Source organism: Erythrolamprus reginae, chromosome Z (genome assembly GCF_031021105.1).
Source record: "Erythrolamprus reginae isolate rEryReg1 chromosome Z, rEryReg1.hap1, whole genome shotgun sequence".
NCBI classification, from domain to species: domain Eukaryota; kingdom Metazoa; phylum Chordata; class Lepidosauria; order Squamata; family Dipsadidae; genus Erythrolamprus; species Erythrolamprus reginae.
Window position 1 is genome coordinate 73614978 of NC_091963.1, and position 23377 is coordinate 73638354.

General features: G+C 46.9%; 1 protein-coding gene across 1 annotated transcript in view; it reads right to left on the bottom strand.

The window, feature by feature from the left end:
* ITGA9 (integrin subunit alpha 9) overlaps positions 1-23377 on the bottom strand; it is a 953395-nt gene that overhangs the window by 841272 nt on the left and 88746 nt on the right. The window contains exon 4 of the mRNA XM_070726333.1: positions 10630-10753. Coding sequence (XP_070582434.1) covers positions 10630-10753 — 124 coding nt within the window. The remainder of the gene's footprint in view (positions 1-10629; positions 10754-23377) is intronic.

Below are 23377 nucleotides of genomic sequence, written 5' to 3' on the forward strand. Positions count from 1 at the left end.
CTCCTCACTATGCTCCTCTACGAGGTCCTCGATGTCATCTTCGTTAACCTCCAGGCCCATGGATTGTCCCAGGGACACAATTTCCTCAAGGATGATGGGTTCAGCCTCCTCCAACGTCTCTGACGTTCTGTTGGACACTGCTCCAGGCCACAGTTTCTTCCAGGCAGAGGTCAGGGTCCTCCTGGAAACCCCCTGCCAAGATAAATCAATGAGACTGATGCAGGTGGCAATGTTGTAATGGTCCTTCCAGAACTCTTGAAGGGTGAGGTTGGTGCTTTCCGTCACCTCGAAGCACCTTTTGAATAGGTGCTTCATGTATATCTTCTTAAAATTTGCAATCACCTGCTGGTCCATGGGCTGGAGGAGAGGTGTGGTGTTTGGTGGCAAGAAAAGCCCACAAACAAAATTGAATTCCTCGAAAATGTCCTCTATGAGGTTTGGTGGATGAGCAGGAGCATTGTCCAGCAGAAGCAGGGCCTTGAGTGGCAAATCATTGTCCTGCAGAAACTTCTTGACTGTGGGGCCAAACACCAGGTTGACCCACTCCACAAAAATAATCCTGGTGACCCAGGCCTTTGTGTTTGACCGCCACAAAACTGGAAGGGTTTCCTTGGTCAACCTCTGTGCCTTAAATGTTCGAGGGGTTTCAGAATGGTAGACAAAGAGAGGCTTCACCTTACAGTCCCCACTGGCATTGGCGCACAAGGCAAGGGTCAGCCTATCCTTCATAGGCTTGTGCCCAGGCATCTTCCTCTCCTCTGCTGTGATGAAGGTCCTCCTTGGCATTTTTTTCCAGAAGAGGCCTGTCTCATCACAGTTGAAAATTTGCTGAGAGACATAGCCTTCTGCATCAATGAGTTCTGCAAATGTCACTACAAATTTTTCTGCAGCTTTAGCATCTGAACTCGCAGCCTCACCATGCCTCATCACAGAGTGTATGCCAGTCCTCATCTTAAATCTTTCAAACCAGCCCCAACTGGCCTTGAAAGACCCTTCATCTTCTGGTGTCCCAGGCATATCCTTCACCAAATCTTCATATATGACTAGAGCCTTTTTTCTAATCATGCCCTCACTCACCGAATATCCTGCAAGCTGTTTATCTTGCAGCCATAACAGCAGGAGCTTCTCTATCTCATCATTCACATCACAGCGATGATGAGACCTTATTGTCACTCCCTTGGCTGGTTTTGAAGCCATCAGAACCTCCTTCTGCTTCAAAATGGTGCCAATTGTGCTTTTATTCCGGCCATATTCCCTTGCCAGGTCCACCACACGAGCTCCTTCTCCATATTTCTTGATTATTTCAAGCTTCATATCCATAGTCATTGCCTCCTTCTTATGTTTACCCTCACTGTTTTTTGCAGGAACCTTTTTAGGAGACATGACTGAGATTGCTTTTGATGGGTTTTTTTTACTGTTTTTAAAACAGTTTTAACACAAACAAGAAACTCCAGGAGCAAAGGAAAATGGTGGACAGAGATTTAGAAAAGAAACTGACCAGCTCAGAGAAGGTCACCTGACCCACTATACTCAGAGATGGTCATTGGTGGCCTGGTTGCTAGGAAGAATTTTGGGTAGGGGGAGGAGGAGGTAGAAGAAGAGCAGGACAATCTGCTGAAACTTTAAGGCTTAAAAATAAAAGAGCAAATCAGAGGTGGGGAGGAGGAGCATGCCCAACCAATACACAGCCAGGCTGCCAGAGGGGAGAACCTCCCCCGTGGCTTGCCTCTCTCTCTGCCTCCCTCCCTCCACCCTTTCCTTATGTTTCTAGGACAGCCTAATTGCAGTTAAGCCTCCTTTGGCAACAGTCCGGCTTTGCATTTTTGGCTGGGGGAGGGGCAGAAGGGCCGGCTAATCTCCCTCCAAAGCGCTTCCCCCAGGAAGACAGGGACGGGGAAGGGGGGGAGGGAATGGGAGTCTGAAGACTCCTTCAGGGGCAGCGCTGGCAATGTTTGTGTTTTACGCTGTGGGGGATAGATAGTAGATACAGTAGATAGATACTGTAGATAGATAGATAGATAGATAGATAGATAGATGGATGGATGGATGGATGGATGGATGGATGGATGGATGGATGGATGGATGGATGGATGGAAGGATGGTAGATAGATAGATAGAAGGATGGATGGATGGATAGATAGATAGATAGATAGTAGAAAGATAGATAGATAGATAGATAGATAGATAGATAGATAGATAGATAGATAGATAGATAGATAAATGATAGATGGATGGATGGATAGATAGAAGGATGGATGGATGGATGGAAGGAAGGATGGATGGATGGATGGATAGATAGATAGATAGATAGATAGATAAATGATGGATGGATGGATGGATGGAAGGAAGGATGGATAGATAGAAGGACAGATGGATGGAAGGATGGATGGATGGATGGATAGATAGATAGATAGATGGATGGATGGATAGATAGAAGGATGGAAGGAAGGATGGATGGATAGATAGATACAGATAGATAGATAGATAGATAGATAGATAGATAGATAGATGATAGATAGATAGATAAATGATAGATGGATGGATGGATGGAAGGAAGGAAGGAAGGATAGATAGATAGATAGATAGATAGATAAATGATAGAAGGATGGATGGATGGATAGATAGATAGATAAATGATAGATGGATGGATGGATGGATGGATAGATAGAAGGATGGAAGGAAGGATGGATGGATAGATAGATACAGATAGATAGATAGATGATAGATAGATAGATAAATGATAGATGGATGGATGGATGGAAGGAAGGAAGGAAAGAAGGATGGATGATAGATAGATAGATAGATAGATAGATAGATAAATGATAGAAGGATGGATGGATGGATAGATAGATAGATAGATAGATAGATAGATAAATGATAGAAGGATGGATGGATGGAAGCATGGATGGATAGATAAATGATAGAAAGATGGATGGATGGCTGGAAGGATGGATGGATAGATAGATAGATAGATAGATAGATAGATAAATGATAGCAGGATGGATGGATGGATGGATAGATAGATAGATAGATAGATAGATAGATAGATAGATAGATAGATAGATAAATGATAGATAGATGGATGGATGGATGGATGGATAGATAGATAGATAGATAGATAGATAGATAGATAGATAGATAGATAGATGGAAGGATGGATGGATGGATAGATAGCAGTGTTCCCTCTAATTTTTTTGGGGGGTGGGCGGAAAAGTATAGTGTCTGAGCGGCAGTCCCTTTGGGACTGGGCGGCACAGAAATAATAAATAAATGAATGAATGAATGAATAAACAAACAAACAAGAAAAAAAAACCCCACCCTGTTTTGCCTCAGAGAATTTCAAAATAAAATACTGTACTGTGTGTCTATAACAGTGAGCTCATAATAGGGCAACTCTATCAATATCAAAATGCCACTTAAATAGTTGAGCTAGTTTCAATCTAGATTTTGATTTTCTTTCTCTCTTCCTTACTCCCATTCTTTTTCTTTTTCTTTTCCTTCCTCTCTTTTTTCTATCTGTTTCTCTCTCTTCCTCTCTTCCTCTCTCTCTCCTTCCCTCTCACTCTTTCCCTCTCGGCTTCTAGGCAGGTTTGGAAAACTCTGAGTTGATGATGGTTTTTAAGTGAGCGATTGCTCACTGCTCAGCTTAGAGGGAACTATGATAGATAGATAGATGATAGATGGATGGATGGATGGATAGATAGATAGAAGGATGGATGGATGGATGGATGCACCTCCCGAGCGCTTTGGCCAGGAAGGCAGGGACAGTGAAGGGGCGGGGGGAAGAGAACGGGAGCCTCTGGACCCTTCGGGACAGCAGGGCAACTTTGCTTCACAGCGCTGGGAAGGAGCAGAAGGTGCAGACTTGCTTCCTTCCCCAGCGTTTCTCCCAGGAAGACAGGGACGGCGAAGGGGCGGGGGGGAAGAGAACGGGAGCCTCTGGACCCTTGGGGGCAGCAGGGCAACTTTTCTTCGCAGCGCTGGGGAGGAGCAGAAGGTGCAGACTTGCTTCCTTCCCCAGTGTTTCTCCCAGGAAGGCAGGGACGGCGAAGGGGTGGTGGGGAAGAGAACGGGAGCCTCTTGACCCTTTGGGGCAGCAGGGCAACTTTTCTTCACAGCGCTGGGGAGGAGCAGAAGGTGCAGACTTGCTTCCTTCCCCAGCGTTTCTCTCAGGAAGGCAGGGACGGTGAAGGGGCAGTGGGGAAGAGAACGGGAGCCTCTGGACCCTTTGGGGCAGCAGGGCAACTTCTCTTCACAGCGCTGGGAAGGAGCAGAAGGTGCAGACTTGCTTCCTTCTCCAGCGTTTCTCCCAGGAAGGCAGGGACGGCGAAGGGGCGGGGGGAAGAGAACGGGAGCCTCTGGACCCTTCAGGACAGCAGGGCAACTTTTCTTCACAGCGCTGGGAAGGAGCAGAAGGTGCAGACTTGCTTCCTTCTCCAGCGTTTCTCCCAGGAAGGCAGGGACGGCGAAGGGGCGGGGGGGAAGAGAACGGGAGCCTCCGGACCCTTCGGGACAGCACGGCAACTTCTCTTCACAGCGCTGGGGAGGTGCAGAAGGGCTGGATTGCCTCCCTCCCCAGTGCTTCGGCAAGGAAAACAGGGACGGCAAAAGGGCGGGTGGGGGGAGAATGGGAGGCTCAGGACTCCTTTGGCGATGGCGGTCCGGCTTCCGGGTTTCTAATTTCTGGGCTTGCACGCATTAATCGCTTTCCCATTGATTCCTATGGGAAACATTGTTTCGTCTTATGAACTTTTCACCTTACGAACCTCCTCCTGGAACCAATTAAGTTCGTATCTTTGGGTACCACTGTATATAATACAAGGGTCAACAGTCACCTAGAACCATGAGATTTTAAAAATTTCATTAAAAACTATTTGTTAATGTTGTGGTTCAGCCTGAGGCAGATCAAAGACCAGCTGCGTCTCTGCTGGCTCCATGCCGGGAGGAGGCTGACAGCGAAGAGGAGGGGTCTGGGCAGTCGGACGGGGGAGATTACAGTCAGGAATGTGACGAGGAAGAACAGCATGGGAGCCCCGGGAAGGGGCTCTCCCCATCCAGTAGCTTGGAGTCTTTGGAGTCATTAGGTGATGAAGCACAAGCTGTCATTAACATGCGACAGAGATGTCTAGATCAAAGGAAGGATCAACTGAAGAAATATTATCAGCATTGAATAAGGAATACCAGGGCTTGGGTGTGGTGTTCATTAGCAGAGAATGGTTTATAAGGCAGGCAAACTCTTGAAGCCGTGTGGAGTGTTATCAGTTTGGAGTTGCAGTAACCTGCATTGTTTCTCGGCGTTTCTGTTCCTGGCTCGTGACCCAGCAGTTTTGAAGACCCGTGGGAGGTGTATGTTATCTACAGCCTCGTCTTGGCAGCAAGGATCCTATATTTATGTTCCAGTGTTTTCCTGCTTTGTAAGGACATTTTCTGTTGGCTTCGTTTCTCTTTACAATTATAAAACTGTATTTGGATTCTACCGGTGTGTCTGGCTTATCTTTTTGGGTTGGTCATAGCTTCCGGAGTGACCCAGACAGAACAGTATAACACTCCACCAACCACCAGACACACCTTGTTCACAGCTTGGGGTGGGTTTTTTGTTTGTTTCCTGCTACCTGCTGCCTGTTCTTTGTTTGGCATTTTTGCTTTTGGGGTTCCTGTTTTTGCCTTAAACCATGGCAGTTTCTGCAGCTGACATGCAGGCCGTGTTTGAGGAGTTGCGCAGAGAAATTGTGCATTTGACCCAGATGGTCCTGGTGTTACAACGCCAGGTAGATGATTTGTCCCACCCCAGGCGCCACCCACGGTACCTCCTCCACGCCTTTGCCGAGGAGGAAATGTTTTGTGACGATGCCAGAGAAGTTCTGGGGGGACCAGCAGATGTTTTCTGCTTTCCTGAGTCAAGTGCAGCTGTTCATTAATGCCCAGATGGTGCACTTTCCTGGAGATGACCACAAGGTGGCGTTTCTTTGTAGCTTGTTGGCTGGCCCTGCAGCGTCGTGGGTGGCACCTTACCTGGATCGAGATGACCCTCTGCTCCAGAATTTTGCAGCTTTCTGTGACCAGCTGTGTCGCCAATTTGCTGACCTGGTGCAAGAGCAGACGGCCACGCAGGCACTGAAGCAACTACGCCAGGGTTTGCGCCCCCTGGCGGAATACATGGCTGAATTTCGGTCCCTGGCTGGGCAGGTCCAATGGAATGAGGCTGCCCTGCTCAAGGCCTTTCAGGATGGATTATCGGACTCATGAGGAGGCCCTGCAGTTCTATGTCACCAAGGGGCTTCATTTTCCCCTCGTGCTGGGGTTGTCGTGGCTGCGCGCGCATGACCCACATGTGGTGTGGTCCCAGAACCTTGTAACATTCTCCAGCTTGCAGTGTGTGGACCACCACCGACATGTGTGCGCAGCCCATGGCCCAGTAGTTCCCGTGATCCAGTTACCCCGCTGCCTCGAGGAGTTCGCCGATGTTTTCAACGAGAAGGAGGTGGATCGGCTACCACCGCAAAGGTTGTACGACTGCGCCATAGACCTGATCCCTGATGCCAAGCTCCCGGCTGGTCGTTTGTACTCCATGTCAGAGCCAGAGCTTGTGGCTCTCAAGGAGTTTATTGATAAGAATCTGACTAAGGGTTTTATTCGGCTGTCCAAGTCCCCCTTGTCTGCCCCTGTTCTGTTCGTGAAGAAGAAAACGGGCGATCTTCACCTCTGCTGTGACTATTGGCACCTTAACGCCATCACGGTGCATAATAGGTACCCCTTGCCCTTGATCCCTGAACTCATGGACCGGTTGCGGACAGCAACGGTGTTCACTAAAATTGATTTGCGCAGTGCGTGCAATTTGGTTCGGATGCAGCCCGGGGATGAGTGGAAGACAGCGTTCAGCACTCGTTACGGCCACTTTGAATACACCGTGATGCCCTTTGGCCTCACCAACGCCCCGGCAGTATTTCAGCACCTGATGAACGATGTGTTCTGGGACATGTTGGACCATTTTGTTGTAATTTATCTTGATGACATTTTGGTGTATTCCCCGAACCCTGCCATGCACTTGGACCATTTGCGCCGGGTCCTGCTCTGGTTACGGGAGCAGCATTTGTATGCCAAGCTGGAGAAGTGCCAATTCTTCCAGACCACCGTAGAATTCCTCGGGCACATTTTATCTCCAGGTGGCATTTCCATGGACCCAGGCAAAGTGACCGTGCTTCAGTCTTGGCAACCTCCACGCAGGGTTAAAGGTGTACAATGTCTCTTGGGGTTTGCGAATTACTATCATACCTTTATTCCAGGGTATGCTATGTTAACCATGCCCTTGACTCGTTTATTACAGAAACAACTCCCGTTTAGTTGGGGGGAGGTGGAACAGCAGACTTTTGACGCCCTGAAAGCAGCGTTCATGGCTGAACTGCTCCTGCGCCATCCTGATCCTGCTCAGCCATTTGTGCTGGAAACAGACGCCTCGGACGTAGCGGTTGGCGCAGTGCTACTCCAAGCCCATCCTCCCGGTGACATCCTGTTTCCGTGTGCCTATTTCTCCCACAAATTGTCATCCTAGGAAAGAAATTACACAATTTGGGAGAAGGAACTCTTAGCGGTTAAGGCCGCCTTTGAGCATTGGCGGCATTACCTGGAGGAGGCCCGTCATCAGATAGAAGTCCGGACGGACCACCATAATCTAGAGTATCTCCAGACAGCTCGGAAATTGAACCAGAGACAGATCCGCTGGTCCTTCTTTTTCGCGTGGTTCAATTTCTGCATTAGGTACACTCCCAGCGCCCAGAACCCTCGAGCGGACGCATTGTCCCACAAGCCGGAGTATACTCACCTGAAGGAGCCAGCTCCTCTTCAGACGGTCCTTCCCCCTGCAGCCTTGGCTGCGACCCAGGACCCAGTGGACTTGCGTCGCTGTTTACGGGAGGCGCAGTGGGAGGATGGGTTCGTAGCGCAGAGGGTGCGGGAGTTAGCACCCAATTCCCCATGGACATTCCAAGATGGTCTGCTCTGGTACCGGGGGCAGCTGTATGTTCCCGCAAGCCCAGTGAGGGGCCTGATTATGGCCCAGTGTCATGACAGTCCAGTGGCAGGGCATTTTGGCCTTTTAAAAACGTTAGAGTTGGTCACTCGGACCTTCTGGTGGCCACGCCTCCAAGATGATGTGCGTTCCTATGTGGCCACCTGTGTTCCGTGTCGTATGGCCAAGGGGGTGACTGGGGCCCCGCCAGGACTACTGCAACCCTTGCCCACGCCCGAGAGACCCTGGGGTGCCGTGTCCATTGACTTTGTTACCCATTTGCCTTCCTCTGCTCGATTCACGGCAGTCATGGTGGTGATGGATATGCTCACCAAGATGGTTCATTTTATATCTTACACTAGGGTGCCCACTGCCCAACTCACGGCCCAAATGTTTATCAGCCACGTTTTCAGGTTGCATGGGCTCCCGGATCGGGTGGTCTCTGACAGGGGAACCCAATTCACAGCCCGGTTCTGGCAAGAACTGATGTCCGCCCTGAATGTGTCCGTGTGCCTTGCATCGACGCAGCACCCCCAGACCGATGGAGGCACAGAAAAGGTCATAGGGATACTGGAGCAATACCTTTGGTGTGTAGTGGCGGATCGCCAGTCTGATTGGTCCTGGTTCCTCCCTGTAGCGGAGTTTGCTTTTAACAACTCCCACCACTCCTCGACCCAACTCACGCCCTTTTTTGCAAATTATGGCTTCCATCCCCGCTTCTTTCCCTTGACCCTCTTAGATTGCCCGGTGCCTGATGCAGAGGACTTTCTCTCGGAGCTGCAGGCGGTACACGAGATGGTAAAACGGTATCTCAATAAGGCCAAGGAGGATTATAAGAGGGTGGCTGACCGCTCCAGACGGAATGTGCCCCCCTTGGCGGTGGGGGATCAGGTGTGGCTGTCCACGAAATACATAGCCTCCGAATTACCTAGGCACAAGTTAGATCCCCGGTTCCTGGGACCTTTTCCTGTCAAAAAGGTTATCAACCCGGTGGCCTACCGGCTCACCTTGCCAGCCAACTTACGGGTCCACCCTGTGTTTCATCGTTCTCTGTTAGTCCCTGTCCCTCCCAATTGTCCACTCCATCCCAACGTTCCCATGTTTCCTGCCCCTTGTGTTCGTGACCACCTCCCTGATGTCATGGTGCATGCCATTCTGGATTCCCGTTGGGTAGACGCTTGTTTCCAATACAAGGTGCAATGGGTGGAGGGGAACCCTGATGATTGCTCCTGGGTGGAAGCAGCATTGCTGGACGCTCCCGATCTCATTCGGGACTACCACGCCTGGTTCCCCCAGAAACCATGTCCTCTCCGCTGGCAGGTGGGGAGGGGCCTTCCGAGGGGGGATGGTGTTGTGGTTCAGCCTGAGGCAGATCAAAGACCAGCTGCGTCTCTGCTGGCTCCATGCCTGGAGGAGGCTGACAGCGAAGAGGAGGGGTCTGGGCAGTCGGACGGGGGAGATTACAGTCAGGAATGTGACGAGGAAGAACAGCATGGGAGCCCCGGGGAGGGGCTCTCCCCAGCCAGTAGCTTGGAGTCTTTGGAGTCATTAGGTGATGAAGCACAAGCTGTCATTAACATGCAACAGAGACGTCTAGATCAAAGGAAGGATCAATTGAAGAAATATTATCAGCATTGAATAAGGAACACCAGGGCTTGGGTGTGGTCCTCATTAGCAGGGAAGGGTTTATAAGGCAGGCAAACTCTTGAAGCCATGTGGAGTGTTATTAGTTTGGAGTTGCGGTAACCTGCATTGTTTCTCGGCATTTCTGTTCCTGGCTCGTGACCCAGCAGTTTTGAAGACCCGTGGGAGGTGTATGTCTGTTATCTACAGCCTCGTCTTGGCAGCAAGGATCCTATATTTATGTTCTAGTGTTTTCCTGCTTTGTAAGGACATTTTCTGTTGGCTTCGTTTCTCTTTACAATTATAAAACTGTCTGGCTTATCTTTTTGGGTTGGTCATAGCTTCCGGAGTGACCCAGACAGAATAGTTAAAATGGAGTACAAATGATTTTTCCTTTGTTAGTACATTACCAGAAAGGTATATGACATTAATTAGACAGTAATATTCAAAAAGCAAAATAGAGGGATCCTGATAAAATGTTTATCCGAGTCTACGGAGAGGGAAGAAGATCAAGATGGCAAGAAAAAGAGGAGAACAGGAAGAGAATGAACAGTATCAAAGTAAGGGCTTATCGTTAGGCTGCAGTTCTCCGGTGATAAAGCATAAACTGGTTTTGTATTCAGAGTTGAATGGAACGGATTTCCAACACAACTGAAAAAACCTACAACTGTTTAGTACACAGTTCTTCATTCAGAGGGACAGGGACTGGCTTTACAGTCTGCAGAATTCAAAACATCTACAAAAGTATCAGCCTTCCTCATCCCAATGCCTCCAGATTACAGTCCGAACATACCTGGAAAGCACAACTAAACTAAGTTGTCTTCTATTTTTATATTGCATCAGGACAGTAGTACTACAGTTAAGCCATAATTTAATTTACAGAATAAAGAAAGTATTTAAAATGTGCTTACTGCCACAATTATAATTAATAGGAGAAATGTAACAAGTAAATGCATCACAAGTACTATACAGCTAAGGAAAAAATAAATATGCCCTCTTACCTTCATAGCAAGGCATTAATTTTTTACCATTCAATCCAAGGTTAGGAGGAATGATGTTGCAAAAACCATGAGGAAGGATGTAGTCAGTTTCATAGTAGACATTTTTCCAACGATGGGCACAGGCCTAAGGAAAAAGGAAGAAACACTTTAAATAACTTTTTCCCAAAATTACAAAGATTTGTAATGACAAAGATTTGTCAAAGATTTGTCCAGCTAAATGGCAACTCCTATACTAATTAAGCCAATCTTGAATTGCAAAGTTTGATCTGGTTATTTCTTGAATGTAAACCACCAAGAAACCCCAAATATGGGTTTTATACTGGGGAAAAGAAAATGACAAATTAGTTGCACATTACTGCCCAAAGAACTCTACACAGATGCACTCATAAAGTCAGCAGGATTTGAACTAGTCTCAGAAGAACATTTATGTGAGTATGCTTCTTTATACCGTGATTGAGCAAACCTTTTCTCAGATGGGAGTTGAATCAGGAGGGAAATGTAAGCAATTCGGGATGGTTCTCCTGAATTGGTACTAAAAAATTCTACTGGTTTACAGAACCATTAGAAAAAAAATACTAAAAAACTTTTTAAAAAAATGTTCCAATGATTACATGTCATACAGCTGATCTTTTGATTTTTTTTTCTCCCTGAAGCTTGCTAGACCAAAAATAGGGGGGTAGGCCCAGATGAGGGAGATGGGGGTCAGTTTTAACTCTTAGCAGGCTTCCCTGCTAGGCCAAAAATGGGGGGGGACAAAAAAACAAAAAAGGAAGGAAGGAAGGAGAAAAAAGGAGATAGAAAGGAAAAAGGAATATGGGAAGCCAAAAATGAGGGTATGTGGAAAGAAAGAAAGAAAGAAAGAAAGAAAGAAAGAAAGAAAGAAAGAAAGAAAGAAAGGTTTAACAAGCAAGGATACAAGGATATATGATCTCAACCACTAGGTCTTCATAGATTTCAAGGCCATTCATTCATTAGGTTTTCTTCATGCAATTCAATATGCCATAATTTCATTTATTTGATTTTGGATTAGTATACTGAACCCAATGACTTTGATTTGCAAATCACAATTTACAGCTATCATTATGTATCAATTCAGTTTATTGTACTTAGAGACTTCCACAGTGGGACCACGACCAGCAGGCAAGGGAGAACAGGGCTCTGTTCCCCCAAACCTGGATCCTTTGCAATTGGAGGCTCAAAGTGGGGCACATTCACTCTGAAGGAGTGGATGAGAAACCGAGGATCCTAACGAGCACTGTGGTGAAAAGCAATCGCCCTGTGCAAAGAAGGAGAGCCTCGGACCTCCGGTGCGGGAGAGCTGCCTGAGAATATGGCAGTGGTGGTGTCATGACAGCCCACTGAAACAAAGGAAGGCAAGAGAAACAATACAATTCTGATTCTTTGCCAAGAAAGAAACTCACACGGTAATCATCTATAAACTTTTTTCTATTCTAGAATATATATAGATATTATTTGTTTTCAAAAAGTTCATATATCACAGCAAAATGAAAAACAATTAGAAAATAATAAGTTAGGAAGACTTTTTACACCCTTAGCGAACAAAAAAAAGAGGGATAGCGATATTTGTGAAAAAGGATATAGAAGCAAAAAAGTATATGCTGATAAGAAAGGAAGAATATTAGTACTATCTGTAAAAATATATGACACTCAAGTATCATTGGTGGTCGTTTACGTACCATGTAAAGATCAAAAAAGATTTTACAATAAATTACATCAAAAACTGAGTGAGTTAGAATTGGAAAATATTTGTCTAATAGAGGACTTTAATGGCATTTTAGATAATGATAAAGATTATAAGTCTAGAAATAAAAAATCACAAAAAAGAAGGAAAACATTACCAAAAACATTTCACCAATGCTGTGAGGAACTAAATTTGAGGGATTGTTTTAGAGCCAGGAATAGTGAAGCCAAAGAATACACATTTTATTCATATCCACATAAAATTTGGTCCTGAATCGATATGGTGTGGGTTAACAGGAAAGTAGAAAACTTAATGAAACACATAAAAATAGAGACAAACTAATGGGCAGATCATAATCCAATAAAAATAATATGGAAAGGTGAAGGACAAAAACATAAAAGATGGATGCTGAATACAATAATATTAAAAGACCAAGAATACATTGACTGGATGGAAAATGAAAAGGAAATATTTCTTAAAATAAATAATAATCAAGAAACAACATTAACCAATTTATGGGACACAGCAAAGGCGTATCAACGAGGTTTGACGACTGCATATTTGGCAAAAAAAAAAAGAGAGAAAAGAGCAGTTTATTGTATTTATTCAATATATCACAGTGAAGTGAATCAAATACAATAGAAAATACAACTATATAGATAAGGAAATGATCCTGAAGTCTCGATCACAGAAATCTACCTTATAAGTTCCATTACAAGTTACAGTGTCAAAACAATGATATGTGCTTCATGGCTTAATCATGAAAGTGATACAATTATTCCATTTGTCTGCTAATGCCCAATGGAAAATATACAAGGTGGATTATTTGTGATGATAATTGCAGGCCTTTTTAGGCCTTTTGAACGTCTAGCTTTCTGCCATATAAGGCTTCCATGGCAGAACCCTTGCATCAGATTTTGGCTATGGGGGCTAGGTGGCAGTGGGGAGATTGGAAAAAATTGACTTTCGCTGCAACTAAATGGTTCCTAGGTTCTAACTCAGTTTTTATTCAATATTCGGACCAATTACCATTGGTTCTGGCCTGTGATGTATCCGACTATGGGGTGGGTGCAGTCTTGAGCAATTGCTAGCCAAAGCGGAGCAGCAGAGTTATCCACACAGTCATTGGCCCAGATAAATGCAAGCGGGGCTCCACCTGCTGCCTCCTCAACTAACGCTATGAATGCCTTGCTGAAACAGCTGGAAAGGGAACTCCAACTAGAAGTGGAGGTTTGCCCTATTACAGGTAGTGCCAGCCATGTGATCCTGAAGGAGTGATCAACCCCATTCCTACAACACCTAGCTTGGGCAAAATCCCCATGTGCCGGTTGCGGCAGTGAACATTTCTGTGACCAACTTAAAGACTACCAAGAGCAATGATTCCATCATTGGTAGGGAATGCTTTCCTGTTAGCTACAAGGAATTCTCTGGGCATTGGCCTTTGGTAATTATAGAAGCCCCATTGACCAGTCTTTTAAGTCTTGATTGGTTTGAAACCCGAGCGTTTTCTATTGAGGGCATAAATTCTGTAAACAGCTCTATGTGGGAAAACCTACTGGTTGAAGAATTCCCCATAGTTTTTGATGGCCAATTAAAATAAATATAAATATAAAAGTGACTTTTAAACTTAACCCCATGGTTAAGCCCATTCGGCTTAAGCCTAGGAGAATTCTGCTGCCACTGAGACCTAATGTTGATGCAAAAATTGACAAACTCCTGGCACAAGGGGGCCTTGAACCCATGGACCAAGCTGAGTGGAAACCCTAATTATCACTCCACTTAAGCCTGATGGAAACATCAGAGTCTGCGCTGATTACAAGTGCACAATTAATCACCAGGCGTACCCGTTCCTGTTGTGCAGCATTTGCTGCAATCATTGGGGAAGGGGAAGATTTTTGCGCAGCTGCATCTCACTCAAGTGTATCAACAGCTGCCAGTAGACAATAGAGCAGCCACTGCCCAAACTATTTCTACTCACAGGGGCGCCTTCAGGTCCAAGAGGTTACAATTCAGGGTGAGCACAGCTCCTGGTATATTTCAGGAGTTAATGGAGTGTCTCCTTTGAGTGATACCAAGAGCGTTCCCTTATTTTGATGATGTTCTGCTACTTGCGCCTAACAAAAACAATTGCTAGAGACACTAAGGGCAGTCCTGAAGAAGTCTGAGGAGGTGGGGTTGAGAGTTAAAGCATCAAAATGTATATTTTCAGCATCTTCAGTTGAATTCTTGGAGTTCCAGGTAGATGCCGAGGGCATCCATCCCATCCTGCCAAGACAGCAGCTATTTTAGACGCCCCGCCCTCCCAATCCAAAGTTGAATTGCAGGCCTTTTTAAGCCTTTTGAACTTCTATTCTATCTTTCTACCATAAAAGGCTTCTGTGGCAGAACCCTTGCATCGGCTTTTGGATATGGGGACTAGATGGAAGTGGGGAGAATGGGAAAATTTGGCTTTCACTGCAACCAAATGGCTCCTCATTTCTAACTCAGTTTTGGCTCAATATTTGAACCAATTGCCATTGGTTCTGGCTATGGGATGGGTGCAATCTTGAGCCATTGCTTACCCAACGAAACAGAAGCACCTATTGAATTCTACTCCCGTACTCTTGCTACACCAGAAAGGAACTATGGGCAGGTTGGTAAAGAGGCTGGAAAGAAAAGGGGAATCTTGGCTGGTGGCACCAGCTAATATCAAAGTGCTTGACTGGAGTTTTGGACATTTCCATTGGACAATTTTAGAACTTAGCCAGTTTAGAACTTGGCACTCTTTTGCTGCTTATTTAATGAATTGTCGACTATTTCCTGTATTTATTCATAATAATTAATATTTATAATTGCATAGTATAATTGCGAATCCCAGCGACCGATTAGGTCCCACAGAGTGGGCCTTCTCCGGGTCCCGTCAACTAAACAATGTCAGTTGGCGGGCCCCAGGGGAAGAGCCTTCTCTGGGGCGGCACCGGCCCTCTGGAACCAACTCCCCCCGGAGATTAGAACTGCCCCTACTCTTCCTGCCTTCCGTAAACTCCTTAAAACCCACCTTTGCCATCAGGCATGGGGGAACTGAAACATCTCCCCCTGGGCACGTTTAATTTATGCATGGTATGTCTGTGTGTGTGTCTGTTAGCATATGGGGTTTTTAAATATTTAAATATTTTAAATTTGTCTGATTGCTTATGATTTGTTTCTACATGTTGTGAGCCGCCCCGAGTCTTCGGACGGGGCGGCATACAAATCTAAATAATAAATAAAAAATAATAAATAGTACTAGTTCTATATTTTTTATATAGTATTAATTGTATTTTCAATATTTTACTGTATTTACATTTAACATTCTATATTTTATAAGGAGTTTTGATATCATATATATTAATTATTAAGGGTTGCTATTAATTTTTCTAGAGAATTAATTTTAACTAATTTATAGGGTTTTTTTAAATAATGGATGATTGGAATGGGTGGTGTAATTTTTATATTAATGAGTGGGTCGGGTGGGATGGGGATAGTATGAATGTAGAATCTAGCCTACCTGGCGGTAGAGAGACAGGAGGGATGGGGATATCGATCTCTGGGGTGAAAGAGGGCCAGAGTATTCTGGTCATGCTCGGGAGAGGTAGATATGGCGGGAGTCATGGGGCAAGCCGTTCTGGAGGAAAAAGAGATCGCTGCCTAAAAGCGATCCCTTGTTCCGGCCCCTTGAGCTCAACCCAGGATCCTGGTGACGAGTGTAATCCGGGCCCTGGGCTCAAGCTGCTGCTACTCAATGCCAGATTGGTCGTGAACAAAGCTCTCCTCATCTGGGATTTGATCCTGGATGGGGAGGCCTGTCTGGCATGTGTTACTGAAACCTGGCTGGGCCCAGAGGGAGGGGTGCCTCTCTTGGAAATATGCCCAGCCAGGTTTCAGATATAGCATCAGCCTCGACCCCAGGGAAGGGGAGGAGTGGCTATTGTAGCCAGGGAGAGCCTCCATCTGCGTAGACTCGTTTGCTCCTGAGATTGCGGGTTGTGAGTCACTCCTTGTGAAGTTGGACTAAGGGGTTCAGGTGGACTTGTTACTCACATACCTGCCTCCCAGCTGCATGTCAATAGCCCTGCCTGTGCTGCTCGAAGTGATGGCGGGGTTGGTGGTGGAGTTCCCCGGACTCATTGTCCTGGGGGACTTCAATCTACCGTCGCTCGCCGGTTCCTCTGGATTAGCACAGGAGTTCATGGCTACCATGACAGCCATGGACCTGACTCAAGTAGTTCAGGGTCCAACTCACGAGAGTGGACACACACCCGACATGGTATTTCTTTCGGAGCAATTGAATAATGGTCTGAGACTAAGGGGCTTAGAAGCATTGACTTTGTCATGGTCAGACCATTTTCTACTGTGGCTTGATTTCCTGGCTCCAATCTTCCCCTGCAGGGAGGCGGAACCGATTAGGATGTTCCGCCCCAGACACTTGATGGACCCTGAGGGCTTTCAGAAGGCATTTGGGGTTTTACCAGATTCACTCGTCCACAGTTTGGCAGAGTCTCTTGCTGAGGCCTGGAACAAGGCTGCAGCAGAGGCTCTTGACCGAATTGCGCCACTGTGACCTCTCTGTGGCACTAGACCCTGTAGAACCCCATGGTTCAACTAGGAGCTCCAGGAGTTGAAATACCTGAAGAGACGTCTAGAGAACAGATGGGGGAAGAGTAAGTCCGAATCCGATCGAACACTTGTAAGAGCTTTTGTTTAGACCTACAAAGTGGCGCTCAAGGCGGCAAGATGTGCGTACCATGCCGCCTTCATTGCATCAGTGGAATCCCGCCCAGCTGCTCTGTTTAGGGTGACCCATTCCCTTCTAAATCAGGGGGGAGTTGAGGAACCCTTGCAGGATAGTGCCGAGGAATTTAACTCGTTTTTCGCTGATAAAGTCACACGGATCCGGGCGGAACTCGACTCCAATTGCATAGCAGTATCGGCTGACAATGAGTCAGTCGAGGTGACCAGGGCTAAACGTCTTTGTCCATCTGTCTGGGAGGAGTTTGACTTGGTGACACCTGATGAAGTGGACAACGCCATTGGAGCTGTGAGTTCTGCCACCTGTTTACTGGATACGTGTCTCTCTTGGCTGGTTTCAGCCAGTCGAGAGGTGACACGGAACTGGGTCCAGGAGATTGTCAATTTCCAGCCCTTTATAAGGAGGCACTTGTGTGCCCCCTCCTCCAGAAGCCTTCCCTGGACCCAGCTGTGCTTAATAACTATCGTCCAGTCTCCAACCTTCCCTTTATGGGGAAGGTTGTTGAGAAGGTGGTGGTGCTCCAACTCCAGCAGTCCATGGAAGAAGCCAATTTTCTAGGTCTTCCGCAGTCTGGTTTCAGCCCCGGCTGCAGCATGGAAACTGCTTTGGCCGCGTTGATGGATGATCTCTGGCAGGCCCAGGACAGGGGCTTGTCCTCTGTCCTGGTGCTTCTTGAACTTTCAGCGGCTTTCGATACCATCGACCATGGTATCCTTCTGCGCCGACTGGAGGGGCTGGGAGTGGGAGGCACTGTTCTCCAGTGGTTCTGATCCTACCTCTCCGGTCGGTCGCAGTCGGTGTTAGTGGGGGGTCAGAGGTCGACCTCTAGGTCTCTCCCTTGTGGGGTGCCTCAGGGGTCGGTCCTCTCCCCCCTGCTATTTAATATCTACATGAAACCACTGGGTGAGATCATCCAAGGGCATGGGGTGAGGTATCATCAATATGCGGATGATACCCAGTTGTACATATCCACCCCATGTCCAGTGAACGAAGCAGTGGAAGTGATGTGCCGGTGCCTGGAGGCTGTTGGGGCCTGGATGGGTGTCAACAAACTCAAACTCAATCCAGACAAGACGGAGTGGCTGTGGGTCTTGCCTCCCAAGGACAATTCCATCTGTCTGTCCATCACCCTGGGGGGGGATTATTGACCCCCTCAGAGAGGGTATGCAACTTGGGCATCTTCCTCGATCCACAGCTGACATTGGAACATCATCATTCGGCTGTGGCGAGGAGGGCATTTGCCCAGGTTCACCTGGTGCACCAGTTACGGCCCTATTTGGACAGGGAGTCATTGCTCACAGTCACTCATGCTCTCATACCTCGAGGTTCGATTACTGCAACATTCTCTACATGGGGCTACCTTTGAAAAGTGTTCAGAAACTCCAGATCATGCAGAATGCGGCTGCAAGAGCCCTCGTGGGGCTTCCCAGATTCACCCACGTATCTACAACCCTCCATGGCCTGCATTGGCTGCCGATCAGTTTCTGGTCAAAATTCAAAGTGTTGGTTATGACCTTTAAAGCCCTACATGGCATTGGACCAGAGTACCTCCGGAACTGCCTGCTACCGCACGAATCCCAGCGACCGATAAGTCCCACAGAGTTGGCCTTCTCCGGGTCCTGTCGACTAAACAATATCGTTTGGCGGGCCCCAGGGGAAGAGCCTTCTCTGTGGTGGCCCCGGCCCTCTGGAATCAACTCCCCCGGATATTAGAACTGCTCCCACCCTCCTTGTCTTCTGTAAACTACTCAAGACCCACCTATACTGCCAGGCATGGGTGATTTGAGACATCTTTCCCCCAGGCTCCTTATACAGTGAACCCTCGATCATCGCGAGGGTTCCGTTCCAGGACCCCAAGCGATGATCGATTTTTCGCGAAGTAGTGGTGCGGAAGTAAAAACACCATCTGCGCATGCGCAGATGGTGTTTTTACTTCCACCGCCGCCCGCCCTTCGCCCGCCCACCCCGTTGCTCGCGCCTGCGGTTTCCTGGGGAGCAGAGCCGGGGTTTCCCCAAGCGCGCGCGCGTTGCTGGGGCCGCTCCCCAGCTGGGGAGCGGATCTGGGGTTTCCCCAAGCGCGCGCGCGTTGCTGGGGCCGCTTCCCAGCTGGGGAGCGGCCCCAGCAACGGGCGCGCGCTTGGAGAAACCCCGGCTCCGCTCCCCAGCTGGGGAGCGGCCCCAGCAACGCGCGCGCGCTTGGGGAAACCCCAGATCCGCTCCCCAGCTGGGGAGCGGCCCCAGCAACGCGCGCGCGCTTGGAGAAACCCCGGCTCCGCTCCCCAGCTGGGGAGCGGCCCCAGCAACGCGCGCGCGCTTGGAGAAACCCCGGCTCCGCTCCCCAGCTGGGGAGCGGCCCCAGCAACGCGCGCGCGCTTGGGGAAACCCCAGATCCGCTCCCCAGCTGGGGAGCGGCCCCAGCAACGCGCGCGCGCTTGGAGAAACCCCGGCTCCACTCCCCAGCTGGGCAGCGGAGCTGGGGTGTCCCCGCGCGTGCCGCCCGCCCGCCCACGCCGTTGCTCGCGCCGCCGCTGGGGTCTTACCGGGGCAAGAGGGGGAAGACCCAGGGAAGCCGCCCAGCTTCCCAGCTGGGGAACTCCACCATCTACGCATGCGTGGCCATAGGAAAAAAGGGCACACATGCGCAGATGGTGGAGTTTACTTCCGGGTTGAAAACTCGCGAAATAGCCCTTTCGCGATGCTTGAGGACGCGAAACTCGAGGGTCCACTGTAATTTATGTTTGCTATATATGTGTTTTCTGGTTTTAATATGATAGGGTTTTAGTTTTAATATTAGATTTGTGCCACTATAATATTGTTTTTATCATTGTTGTGAGGCGCCCCGAGTCTTCAGAGATACCTCGAGCCTCAGTGAGTCTGTCACCAGCCCTGAAAGGGAGCCAGAGGAAACCTTTTGTAGGTTTAACCGCATCCGCGATGGCCAGAAAATTTGTTGGAGTATGCTTGTGCAAACATGAGGGGTGAGGAGTGCAATATTGCCCTGCCAATACAGGGCGTTAGTGAGTTAACCTACTTCAGCTCCTATTCACTAATTATGCTTATGATAGAGTGTGATTTGTTACCTTGTCAGTGTAGGTGCAATATAGTGGGTCATCCTAGTTTGTTGAGCATTTTTTTAATCTTTGTATTTGTAATAAACTCGTCTTGCTTCAGTACAGCTGGTAAGCTTCATTTGAGTACGCAGCAGTATTCTTTATAGATATCTTTAAAGAATGCAACTTAGGGATATAATGATTTCAATCCTAACTGAAAGAGCAACTTCAGAAAGCTATTGACTTTTGGACTTCCAGTTTCAATGCCACGTTGCTGAGGAGCAGCCTCCAATTTCTCTGAGTGATGCTTTGTCTTTTAGGTTTTTTTCAGTAGCCTTAGGGCAATTGCTGACTTGCAGAGCCAGCGATTTGTAGGGGAAACTCTGGTGAATCTGAAGGAGGTCATCAGACACCTTCAGACAGCAAGGAAATCCCCAAGATTGATCATGAAGAAACTGGCTATGAGCCAGTCTGGTGATGTGGCGATCTGAGGCAATTTTAGGAAACAACTGAGGAAACAAAGATAAGATCTGCTCTACTTTAGAAAAAAGAAGAAAGAATAGGATTAAATCGGAGTGCTTAAAATCTGAGACTGTGATTGTGGTTCTCTACTGTTCTACGGTGATTGAGTATGAAGAAATTTGCTGGATAAGGAGAAAGTGTTGGTGGTGAGAGTGGGCGTAATGGCGATGGAGAATTAACAGAACAGTTAGAAGAGGTGGTTACAAGGAACAGAAGGCAGTTACTATATCAACATATCCACTGTACTCTGTCAAAGTGAAACATTGCAGCACATATAGTGTGAGGGAACAATTGAAGAAAATTCAGGAACGGAAAGGATTAAACATCTGAGATCAATAGAAAAGGGCAAGAGAGGGTTTTTTGTTTTGTTTTTTCTCAAAAAGCAGACGACATAAGGAAATAACATGGACAATTACAACAACAAAAAAGATTGATTGAGAAAAACAGAACACCAGATAACTTTCATTTCTTTTTGTTTCACAATCTCAACTTAAAAAGAGAAGAACACACTATAGAACACATTTAACTTTAATCTTTAACTTTAATTTTTCAGAGTTTCATCCTCAAGAATTTGCAGTTTTCAAGGAAATTTTATATTGCAGTTTTCAAGAATTACAAAAAAGAAAAGAGCCTCATTGTAAACTTTAGTTGGGACTATATATATATATATATATATATATCATATATTAATTAGGAAATGGCCTACATGTAATATCTTATTTGATTGATAATACTCCTATCATTAATAGTAGGCAATAATAATCTATAGATTAGTTTAAAATTTCTATGTTATATAAAGGTTTGTTTCAGTATTCAAGATCAATTACTAATCAAACTAATTAATTACCAATCAATCAATCAGTATTCAAACTAGTCAATCTAATTAATTACTAATCAATCAATGAACCACTAAGCAATCTAAACAGATTCAGATATCAAAGAAAAAAAGTCCATAGAAAAGATGCAAAAGCCATAGGAAATAAAAGGAGGATAGAGGAAAAAAGGAATAGTAATTGCTAAAATTCAAATAAATATACTCTGTGTGTGTGTAGGAGTATATATATTTGATTGTATATTTGATTAGTAATTGATATTGAATACTGAAACAAACCTTTATATAACAGGAATTTAAAACTAATCTATTGATTATTATTGCCTACTATTAATGATAGGAGTATTATCAATCAAATAGGAGTACAGTGATCCCTCGATTTTCGTGGGGGTTACGTTCCAAGACCTCCCGCGAAAATCGATTATCCGCGATATAGCGGCGCGGAAGTAAAAACACCATCTGCGCATGCGCGCCGCTTTTCCATGGCTGCGCAAGGGCTTGCAGGTGGAGGCAGGGAGCGACGAAAGTTCGGAGGCTGGCAATGGTTCTTTTTAATGTCAGCCACCCCCCAGCGCCTCCGGCCTCCTCGCCGCTACCCCCCGCCCGCCCGATTCGCCCCTCTCACCGTCTTTCTTGGGGCACGAGTCCTCCTGCAGCAGCGCTAGCGGCAACGGCTTCTCGGCTTTTAGAATGCCCGCCTCCTTCCTTCCCTCCCTCCTTCCTTCCCTCCTTCCTTCCCTCCCTCCCTCCTTCCCTCCTTCCTTCCCTCCCTCCTTCCCTCCTTCCTTCCCTCCCTCCTTCCCTCCTTCCTTCCCTCCCTCCTTCCCTCCCTCCTTCCTTCCTTCCCTCCCTCCTTCCCTCCCTCCCTCCTTCCTTCCCTCCTTCCTTCCCTCCTTCCCTCCCTCCCTCCTTCCCTCCCTCCTTCCCTCCTTCCTTCCCTCCCTCCTTCCCTCCCTCCTTCCTTCCCTCCTTCCCTCCCTCCCTCCTTTCTTAAAAAGCACTTAAATAATGACAGAATAAAAAACCCCAGCCCTCACCTGTGTTTGAATTTCATTCACTCAGTCATTCATTCATTCTTCTGTACTGTACTGTATGCCACTCAGTCCCAACACTTTTAACCCATAAATTACCATTTACCATCCCCTTAATTACCATTTCCCCTTCCCATTACTTTACCTGTACCTCTACCTGTACCTGTACACATTGAATAAGACTCTTAAGTTATAAACGATAACAATATTTATTTACATTTTTTGGGGTGGGGGGGGTTAGCATAACTAGGATAACTCGGGATCTTCTTCTATCACCATTTCTACAATGGACGCTGCAGGTGATGGTGTGACAGACCTCTTGGTTTTCGTGACAAACATAGTTATGGGCAGTTGTTGGCGCAGTTTCTTTTTCTGGGCTAACATGGCTCTGTATGGTGCAAAGGTGTTGTCAAGGGAGGCCTTAAACTGTATAGAGCGAGTCATGTTGGGATCCCAAAGTTCCACCATGCGTTGTACATTTGCAGCAGCTCTGTACAGTTCTGCAAGCCACTCAAGCGTTAGGCCAACATCTTCTTCTTCCTCAGCTTGTTCAGCTTCCTCTTCCTCCTCTTCTTCACTCGCTGACCTGGTCAGCTCCTCCAGATCTTTGTCTGTCAGCGGTAGGCCATGCTCATCAAGCAAACCATTGACTTCCTCTGGTGTCATGTCAACGAAGCCTTCTCCACCCAGTGCCTGTGCCAGCTTCACAGAGTTCTGGACTGCAGCATCTTGAATTTCTTCGGGAGCAAATCCCTTGTAATCATGCACCACTTCTGGCCACAATTTCTTCCAGCAGGCATTCATTGTCTGTGACTTCATATCCATTAGGCATTCTGAATGTTC